The sequence below is a fragment of the Chrysochloris asiatica genome, unplaced genomic scaffold (assembly GCF_000296735.1).
Source record: "Chrysochloris asiatica unplaced genomic scaffold, ChrAsi1.0 scaffold00152, whole genome shotgun sequence".
Lineage (NCBI taxonomy): Eukaryota > Metazoa > Chordata > Mammalia > Afrosoricida > Chrysochloridae > Chrysochloris > Chrysochloris asiatica.
This window is the reverse complement of record NW_006408670.1, coordinates 1,711,341-1,722,136: the sequence shown is the minus strand read 5'-3', so window position 1 is coordinate 1,722,136 and position 10,796 is coordinate 1,711,341. Positions and strand designations below refer to the sequence as shown.

At 41.1% G+C, this 10,796-nt stretch overlaps 1 protein-coding gene and 1 pseudogene across 1 annotated transcript in view; both read right to left on the bottom strand.

Annotated features, from left to right (window-relative positions):
• LOC102815014 (hephaestin-like) overlaps window positions 1–6,135 on the bottom strand; it is a 138,114-nt gene extending 131,979 nt beyond the window's left edge. The window contains exons 1-4 of the mRNA XM_006870803.1: window positions 5,963–6,135; window positions 3,612–3,856; window positions 2,422–2,634; window positions 1,630–1,812 (exon numbers count right to left, since the gene is read on the bottom strand). Coding sequence (XP_006870865.1) covers window positions 1,630–1,812; window positions 2,422–2,634; window positions 3,612–3,856; window positions 5,963–6,129 — 808 coding nt within the window. The 5' untranslated portion in view covers window positions 6,130–6,135. The remainder of the gene's footprint in view (window positions 1–1,629; window positions 1,813–2,421; window positions 2,635–3,611; window positions 3,857–5,962) is intronic.
• Window positions 6,136–8,765: 2,630 nt separating this feature from the next.
• LOC102814637 lies at window positions 8,766–10,121 on the bottom strand (annotated as a pseudogene).
• Between the last annotated feature and the right edge of the window lie 675 nt (window positions 10,122–10,796).

Here is a 10,796-nt window from a genome sequence, read left to right as displayed (position 1 = left end):
AGGACTTCATTCTTCTTGGATCAACTATCAACACTTGTGGAAGCATCAGTCAAGAGATCAGACGATGTATTGCATTGGGCAAATCTACTGCACAGGAACTTTTTAAAATGTTGAAGAGCAGAGATGTCAGCTTGAGGACTAAGGTTCGCCTGAACCAAGCCATGGTATTTTCAATAATCTTATATGGATGTGAAAGCTGGACAGAAAATAAGGAAGATCGTAGAAGAATTGATGCCTTTGAGTTGTGGTATTGGAGGAAAATACTAAAAGTGCCATGGACTGCCAAAAGAACCAATAGATCTGTTTTGGAAGAAGTGTAGCTAGAGTGCTCCTTGGAATCCAGGATGGCTAAGCTTCATCTCTCATACTTTGGACATAATGTTAGGAGGAAACAGTCGCTGGAGAAGGATGTCATGCTGGGCAAGATGGAGGGTCAGAGAAAAAGAGGAAGACTCCCAACGAGATGGATCAGCCAGGTGGCATCATTGATGGCGTCAAGTTTGGCAGCAGTAGTGAGGTTGGCCCAGGATCAGACATTGTTTCATTCTGCTGTGCATGGGGTCGCTATAAGTCGTTTCCAACTCGATGGTACCTGACAACAACAACAACATGCTCCATAGGCTAATCCCTGGACCACAAGGTCAGTTTGAATTACAAGGCTGGTGGTCCAAACTCATCAGCCACTCCTCAGAAACCCTATACAGGGTCACTATGAGTCAGAAATGTCTTGACAACACTTAATAACAACAACCTGAAGTTAGACAGATAAGCACTGAATTTTCTGCTGTGCTACTTATCTGCTGTTTAACCCTAGGAGTCTTCGTGTTCTCAAGGTAAAATAGGGAAATGTTACCTACTACTCCTGTTCTTGTTGGAAAAATACAACCAGAATGCTCTTTAGAAGCCAAGATGGCCAAACTTCGTCTCTCATAATTTAGTCATATTATCAGTTTGGACCAGTACCTGGAGAAGGACATCATGCTAGGTACAGTGGAGGGACAGTGAAAAAGAGGTAGACCCCAAACAAGATGGATTGGCACAGTGGCAACAACAATGGGCTCAAGTGTAGCAGCATTTGTGAAGATGGTGCAGAACACAGAGGTGTTCTGTTCTGTTGTCCATGGGTTCACTATGGGTTGGAACCAACTTGATGGTATCTAACAACAACAACTATTGTTCTTGTGAGAAGTAAAAAGAGTGAGGAGGTATGCTAATGAGTCCTGATGTGACACTGTAGGATAAGCCGTGGACTATTAACCACAAGATCAGCTGTTAAAAACTACCAGCTGCTCCTTTGAAACTCTACACAGGGTTGCTATGAGTCAGAAATGATTTGATAGCACTTAACAGCAATAACAGTTATGCTCTGGTAGCGTAGTGGTTACGAATTGGGCTGCGAACCTTAAGGTCAGTGGTTCGAAACTACCAGCCGCTCCGCGGGAGAAAGATGAGGCTTTCTACTCCTGTAAAGATTTACACCCTCGGAAACCCTGTACAGGGTCGCTATGGGTCGGAACCGACTCGACGGCACTTAACAACAACAAACAACAAAATCACCCACCAAAGGCTACGCCCTGAAGAGTCACTTAGTGTTCACTGCCAGAGTGTAGTCATTTTCTCCCATCTCACCATGCATTCTGTTGCTCTCCTGAAAGGCTTTATCTTCTTTATCAACTGAGGCAGGGTCTGAGCAGTAAGTGGCAATATTATCATTGAGGTGCCAACTAAGGTTCTCATCTACTACACTGAAGAGTAAGAAGAAATAATGGTCCACATCCAACCGCCGAGGAGAGGGGTTCCCATCCAGGGATCCTAGGAAAAGAAAGAAAGGTGCCCTTGACAACCCTTTTCCCCCATAGCAACATAAACTACAGGGGTACTCATCAGATAGGAATAGGAAGAGAGGAGAAATCTCAACTAAGCTGAGGGCTTAGAGGTGGGATCTAAAATAATTCCCTTTACCAACCATGCCTCTTTAACCAAGAGTAGGACCACATTCCTGCAATATATAGGTCTTCATGTCTGACTACACCTTGAGCATGCCCTATTCCCAACCAAGTCTACCATTTCTCTGGAAACTCTGATGACCTCAGTGTCCTATCAACAATCAACCTCTTACCATACTCCTTATTTCAATGTGACTTGATTCTTGTTATTACTTATTTGGGTTTTAACAGTGAAATAAGGAAAGAGTAACAAAGGATAAAATATTTTTTTTTTCTTCAGAAAAAAAATATACTGAAATGAGAAAAAAAATAGTGGAAAGGGAGTTTGGAAGGGTTTGTTACAGTTAATGAACAAGAATGGTAAATTAACACTCCTGGGACTACTGCTGCCCAATATATAGGTAGTTGAATCACATAACTGCTTCACCCTAGATGTCTCAAGCTAGATCTCATAGCTCACTCTTGGGTTCTGTACCTCTTTTACAAGTGATGAGGGGGCCAATGAGGCCAGTAGCAATGTCTCGTGGAGCATCCACATGAGAATGATAGATCCAGGTGAGGCATGCTGGATCAGCATCTGTAGGTGCATGGCTTTCTGGAATGGTCCAGTTGTAGACATGACTACCTCCAGGGGGAACAGAGTCATCAGCTTTCAGCTGCCCAAAAGAGCCATCTGGATATAAAGAGCCTATAAAATATGAAATTAGTACATACCTAGTCGCATGGTTAGTGAGAGGGATCATGGTGGATATGGAAACCAAGAGTTGATTGAAATGTAGGATACTTAAGTCCAGTCTTGTGAAAGAGGATTATAAGGTCTAGCACCTGGTAACCTGATCAGAGCATAGATTCAGGTAACATCTAGTCAAAAAAACAAAAACAAAACAAAACAAAAAACACATTTCATGTCAATAGTGGATGCATAGGTAGCAGACACTGACCTAGTAGTGATCTAGTACAAAAATGGTGGCATAGAGGCAAAGGAGAAGAGAGAATTCCCTTCCTTCAAGCACTTACTATGAACAACAGAAAGCACACTATCTATCATAGAATTTTAATTTGAAGGCAACTTAATGATCAGTGGCATCACTTGCCCCTTTTATAGGAGAGAAAATTGAGGAAAAATAACTTGCCTAAATTCATGCAGGCAATTAGTGGTCATGCCAGAATCCCTCTGTATTCTCCTCATTCAATGTTGTCAGTATTATAGACAAAAGGCCTGTAATAGTGGCAGATACAGATGAATAAACTGAACTTCCCTTTAAGAAATAAAATGGACCCTTCAGAAGATAGTTACATAAAATTAATGCTTTCTTTAATTCACAGCACATTCTTTTATTTTCAAAGCATATTCAAATATTTTATGGAAATGTCAGCTCAAGATACTCCTTGTGACAAAAGGAAGATTGTATTTCCACATTCCTGATGAGGAATCTGAGACACAAAGAGGGGCAGTGACTTGCCCCAAATTATACAATGTATGAATAGCAGAACTGATTACAGCATCCAGCCATGCATTTTCTGAGGAGAGTCTTTGCCATCCGATATCTCTCAGCTCCTCTGTCCCATAGAGCAGTGAAGGAGAAGTGATTTATTTATTTATTTATTTTATTTATTATTTTTTTTTTTTGTGGGGTGAGAGGAAGAAAGGGTAAGCTGGTTTACCTTCTGAGTCTTTCTCATAGAAAACTCCATGGGGGTGGATGGTGTAGGGACGGGTGGCAAAATTCTTCAAGTGGATAAGAATGACATCCCCCACTTCAGCCTGCAACACTGGCCCCAGGAAGCCCAACCAGGATGGCTTAGACACTTCATCCATATATGAACTGTCCCTGTATTCCTTGTAGATAGTCTTCTGGTATTTACTTCCTATTCGGTTCTTATTAGACTTTAGGAAACTGGAAGCCACTCTGAGAAAGGCGGAAAGAGAGAGCATAACATTTAACCAAAATCTGAATCTGTGAAAGGCTGTTTTCCAGAGAAAACTGATAAAAAAAAAAAAGTCCATCTTTTTTTAGGGTAGAACAAGGACAATGTTTATATTGATCAAAACATAAATTCTTTAGGCCAGCATCTATCTGTAAGACAATGAGAAACATTGAGTTGAAGCATAGGAAATTACTGATTTGACCAATTTTAATCAATAAAAAATGCAATTTTACATGGTTCAACCCAATATATGATAATGGGAAGATGATCAACTGTGGAAAGAATCTTTAACTGATCAATTTGCTTTGATGCGGTCTGACCTAGTGGTATCCTGGTATATATGGGGGGTCTTATCATGTAAATAGTTAAACTGTGGATCCAGGATGCTGGAATTAAATGCCAATATTACATGAATTTGTGGGACTTTGAGCAAGTTATTTATATTCTGTGTGCAATTTCCCCATCTGTAAAATGAAGATAAATGAGTGTCATTTAGTAGGTTCTGACTCATAGTGATCCTGTAGAGGGTTTTTGAGGAATAACTGGTGGATTTGAATTGCTGACTTTACAGTTAGCAGTCCAGTGCTTAGCCTACAGTGTCATCCCAGGACTCTTATGCAGACAGCTGTTAAATTATTAAATTAATTAAATACATGAAAAGTTTAGGACAGCGCCTATTGTTGTTAAGTGCTATAAAGTCATTTCTGACTCAGTGACCCTGTATAGGGTTTCTGAGGAGTGACTGGTGATTCTGATATGCCAATCTTTCAGTTCAAATGGATCTTACAGTTCAGTATTTATCCTACAGTGCCAAAGATCAATAAATGTTAACTATTATTTCAAAATATCGACAATTGTTGTTGTTGTTGTTAAGTGCCATCGAGTCGGGTCCGACCCATAGCGACCCTGTACAGGGTTTCCGAGGGTGTAAAGCTTTACGGGAGTAGAAAGCCTCATCTTTCTCCCGCGGAGCGGCTGGTAGTTTCGAACCGCTGACCTTAAGGTTCGCAGCCCAATTCGTAACCACTACGCTACCAGAGCTCCTTAAATATCGACAATGGAGGATTATAAAGCTTTCCCTTAAGGAGGATAAGCACTGGATTGTGAAGCACAAGGACATCAGTTTGAGCCCACCAGCCAAGGGAGAAAAATGAGGCTTTCTACTCCCACAAAATCACTATACAGTGTCGTTATGAATTGGAATTGACTTGAGAGCTCCTAACAGTAACAACATTATTTCAAAGGATTGGAGATGGGGGATAATGAAGCTTTCCCTCAAAGTCACTTGGCATCACATTAAAAAAAAAAAAAAAAAGCTTCTACTGAGGCAATTACAACTCATAATCACCACATGTGTTGCAAATTAGACTTGCTGCAAAAGGTTTTCTTGACTATACTCTTTAAGGAAGAGGATCTCTAGGCCTTTTTTTTTTTTTTTTCCATAGTGTTTCTGGGAAGGCCTGAACTGCCAAAATTTACATTAATAATCAAGCACAAACTGTACCACACTAGGACCTATTTCATTTATAATACCCAGATTCAAATCCTATTAAATTTCCATGTAATAACTGTACTACTTGAGCCAGTCATTTGATAGCCTAGAGCCTCAGTTTTTTCATTCATAAAATGGGGATACTTGTTATTAGAGTTTTGGCTTTTTAAAAAATTAGTATAAATATATTTCCTTGATTCTAAGACTCACCTTTTCTCCCCCCAATTTAAGCATATCTGAAATAACTATGCACCTTATGAACACTGTTCATTTCTTTCCCTTTTAAAGACAGTCAAAAAACTGATATTTTAAACTAGAAATATAGATTTTGTTTTAGAATCAAGGGAACATGGAATTCTTATCTTTTAGGAACCTTAGCAGACTTTTGTACCTCATTGTGGAAAAGTAGAATCCAGATGGGATGCTGGATCCTGAGTCAATAGGCCCTTTTTCCAGGAAACTGGCCACTGAGTGGAGGACCTAAATAGCTGAAGTGATTGCTACATTTACACCCTGAGAAAGGATCCTAAAAAAGCTACCCCTTACCCCCTTCTCCCACAACTTCAACTCTTACATGACAAAAGATGAAACCTACGTGTCATTGTCCAGAGGCTGGTTCTTGATGACATTCCTTCCCTTAGGAGCATAGTTCCACTGTACATCCTGGATGCCCAGATAGTAGACTCGAGTGGCCCCATCAGTTAGTTGGGGCCACAATGGATCCATAAATAGTAGTGCCCAGAGGAGATGTCTTGGCTCCATTACTCTGAGAAACACACCAATAGCTGCTGGTATGGAAGAAAGAGTACAAAGAAGCTTCATATGTGTTGGAAAAACTAAAGAGGGAATAAAGGGAAGGGCAAGAACCAAGCAAAGTGACCGAGAAAGCAGAAACCAATTAGGCCAGATTCTCTATCTTACCTGGTTCCTATCTAGCTCAATAAAACATTCACTGATGTTTGCACATTGAACTTTTGATGGTAAAATTAAAAAGTTGCTTGTGCTGATATTCACAAGTCACTTCCTTCAGAAGCAAAATTTGCCCCATTACTAGATGAAGGTCCCAGAGGCTTTATTCCATTTGGCTTCATCATGTTCAACTCTAACTTTGCAGAGGCAGGTCTTCCCCAGTCATATTTTGAGTGACTTTCAATTTCAGGGGCTCATCTTCTGGCACTATATCTGACAATATTCTGGTACATGTTTCAATATTCAAAATTTTGGTGCTGATAGTGTTCCATTGTTATTCACAGGATTTTCAATGACTAAATATTCAGAAGTTGTCCTTATCTCCTTCTTAGTTTGTCTTTGTTTGGGAGCTCAGCTGAAACCTGTGCCAGATACATTTAATTTGATGTTTCATGAGAAATGGAGCAGTAATATTTGACATCAAATTAAATGCATCAGGGACAAATCAAATAAGCACAGCATAACTACCTTAACTACCTAATATAGGCAAAACTTCAACATACAACACTGTTCACAAGCCTATCAGAAAAAGCTGTGAATACTTCTTGAAAGAGACTGACAAGAAAAATACAAAACAATAATGGCAGTCTGACTGATTACTACAAGAAAAAGCAAGTTGCTTGCCCAGGAGACATCAAGAATGAGGTTGCGTCCCCTCAGGGCAAACACCCTTCCAAGACTAAAACTCAATGGGAATACATAAGCAGACATGTGCTCTGATTGGTGGCCATGTTCGTCACCGATAATGGGAAGTAAGGGAAAAACAGCAATGAAGCTACAAGCTAAGACTTGCAATGTTCAATAGACTCCTGCAAACCCAGGTGGAGGCCTCATTGCCTAGCAATGTTGCAAGACCTGGGCCCAGAGTCTGTGACAAAGGCACAGAGGACTAGAGTGGACAGTCAGGCATCCAGCTGATAAGAAGAGAGGGCATATGCATAAGAACACCCACACTTGCAGAAAATACACACTTGACCTGGCTTCAATGACTGGATGATCAGAGCTCAACTAGAAGAATAAAGAAGAGGAAAAAAAGAGTAATCTGATACAATTTGATGAACTTGATCTACACCTATGGATGCAGTAGCTCAAAAGAGGGAACAAATCTTTACAGTGAAGATCATTCCTACCCCCTCCACACACACAGAGTAGACGGGGATGGGCAACTTGGACATTGGCTACCCAGAATATGGGGGCGGGGGTAAAAAGGCAAGAAGTGACTGGTTTACAAGCTTTCAAGAGGGAGCCTAGATTCAGAGGGTGCGAGGAAGGTAGAATCTCCACTGAGTAGTATCCAATATGTCTGGGTGGGGCTAATGAAACGAGATGTGGATAGGTCTCTTGTGATATACAATAGTGAATAATTGTTATCAGGACTGACTTGTGAGGGTTGGAAATGTAAAGGTAGATATTTTGTAGCAAAAGGAGGGGAGTGACCGACTTTGCAGTTTAGGAACGGAGATCCCTGGGACCAGTAAGGGAGAAGAGCAAAGTGCAGGACCCTACCCAGAGAAACAGTGATACCAGAGATGGAGGCAGAGACGATGATGTGGAGAGATGAAGCGGCTGGGGACTCTAGACCCAGAGAAGGAGAGGGGCTGTGTGTTGATGACCAGGGGTCAGGCTTGCAGAATACCTTTTGGTTGGTTGATGATGCATAGAGGGGATGTAACCATGGCAATGAAAAGATATACGATAGGATGAATTTAAAGCTAATGTTCTCCCATGTAAACTATCACATACCTCAAAATTAAAAAAAAAAGCTGTGAATAGCAACATTATAGGCACAAACGGGGCATTTTTGGCTTGTCTGCATCCAAGAAAAATATGGAGGTTAATACAAAATTTTGAAAAAGAGATACACTAAAATGAAAATATTTAAGAGAAAATATCTCCCTTAGGACATGAAGGAATAATATATTGGATATAACAGAACCGTATGTATATTTTCTGTGACCTCTGTGGACATTTGTTTGACTTGTGCCCTGGGAATGAGTGGAACAATCAGGCTAAGGTCATTGGGGATTTTTTTTTTTTTTTTGTATATGTGGCAGTGTCTCTGGGGTTGGGAGATGTAAAGATGAGAAAGCAAATAAAACAGCAGTGGACAAAGAACAGAATGATCAAGATTAATGGGGCTCTAACTGGGTCCATTTTTGCCATGATATTCTCCCTTCCCTCAATAGTCACAGTTGAAACTTCAGGAATGCACCACATGGAACTGATCTGTTAAATAATATATCACACACATAATTGATTTGTTAAATACTACCCCACTCCCTTTGCCCTTTGCCTCCAGTACACTCCCTAGGGTAGTACAGGCAGGGAAGACCTAACTATTGGGAAGAATCCCTAACACTCTTCCAGAATAGAATTCTGGCTAGTCCAAAAAGGGTCCTCCTTTTACATTTGTGAATATAGCAAATTTATTAGTATCGATGCCACTTGTTTGGAGGAAATTCTGCTCCAGGAGCTGCATGACTGAATGCAGGAGGAGTTCCACCAATTGCCCCAATTCCTTCCATTGTAGCAGCTTGGCAAAAATGCTCAGTTGTTGGTGGGGTCAATCCTAAAGTTCCATCTGACATCATAGTGGCAGGTCCTGGAGGAGCTGGGGTACCAGTGGGTACAGGAGAAAGGGGCATGGCACCTCTGTTGTTTATGACCATAGCACCTCCCATAGCCATCAGGCCCATCTGTATTTCCTTCTCTCTTACATCAGAAAATGTTCCCTTGACTCCTTCCTGCTGTTGCCATATCATCTCTTCCTCATGGCACCCATGCTCCTTCTCCTGCCTGAGCTCCAGTTGCTTTCGTTTTTGTATCTCTTGGCTGTGCAACTCTTCCATCCACAGAAGTTCTTCTTGGTACCTCATCAAATCCTGCCTCATTAGCATGACTTGGTGCTATGGGGAGTATACTCCATCTCCATCTCTGGTTTCTCTTAAGCTTTCCTTATGTTGTGGTCTATTTGGTTCTGCTGCTAATTCTCCATCTTAATGAGTGCCTTCCAGGGTGTGGCATAATCATACTCAAAGGAGCTAGGCTGTGCAAATCTGGGTGGCTACTTTTGCTCCTTATGAAATTGCTGGTTCTTTATAACCAGCTTCTCTTGAAACCCCTCTTCATCATCTATTGGGTCCATGGTCTCCACATGGAAATGTGGTTAGCAGAAAAGAGCCTTTACTGCATCTATCCAGAGCTTTACAATCAGCTGGTTTCCCTGATAATTCAACAATGTCTTTTATTGAGGGTCTTCCTCCAGCATCCACAATGACCACAGCCATGTCTAATTGGCCAAACATAGAAAAGACCTCCTCCAGCAATTTGTTGGACACATACTGAGGAAGGTTTTGGACTGTAAGGGATGCACTATGGCAGGCAAAGTGCATGCACAGCTGCTTTCAACCAAGTGATATGTTGTCCAACTCCACTCTGGCAATCTATGCTGGAGTTCATTTTTCCAAGTGGATAAAGCCAAAGCCCTTATCCTTCTGAATGAAGACCTCTCCTGCCTTCCCATATTTCTCAAATAGTTTCCTCATTCCCCCCCTCAGTGATGTCAGGAGGAAGATTACATAAAAGAGAGGGCTATTCTGGGTGAAGACCTTCAATTCTGGTTTCCTAAAATTCTTCAGTTCAATAGTAAAGCCTTCATTTTGGCTGCTGGCCTGTTGCCAATTTTCAGGTATTGGAAGGGGCACTGACTGCTATTGCTTTTGTTGCGGGTGCTGCTGCTAGTGGTGATGCTGATGATGCTTCCTTGGAGTATGGTTTTGCTTCTCCAGGTTATGGTTTTATAGTTCTGTATTTTTTAACCCCTCCATCAACTATTCTCCTTAGAGTAATGGAGACACTACACAGCCTCTACCATCCCTAGGAAAGAGCGCACAACCACAAACATCTTTTCTAAACAACATAATAGACAATTATACACATGGACTTAACCAGACAGAATACACAGAAATCAAACATTTGTCTGCATCTGTGGAAAGAGATGGTGGAAAAGTTCCATATCATCAGCCAAAACAAGACCAGGGGCAGACTATGGAACAAACCATCAATTGTTCATATGCCAGTTCAAGCTGAAGCTGAAAAAAATTAAAAGAAGTCCATGAGAAGCAATATATGACTTTCAACATATCTTAAATGATTTAGAGATCATTTCAAGAACATATCGGGTACATTAGTTATTAATGATTGAAGGTCAGAATTGTTGTGGAATGACATCAGGAACATCATACAGGAAGAAAGCAAAAGGTAGTTAAGAAGACAAGGAAGGACAGAGAAACAAACAAGATGGAGGATCAGGTGGACGGGACGTATAGCAGAGAGCTCCGCCAACAACAACACAGAATACCCGACCAAGCAGGATCAGGGGATGGTCCCAGAACTCTGAACCACATATAAAGGAATACTTAGAAGGTTGGAAGGCTCACAACTGGGGGAATTTGTGGCAG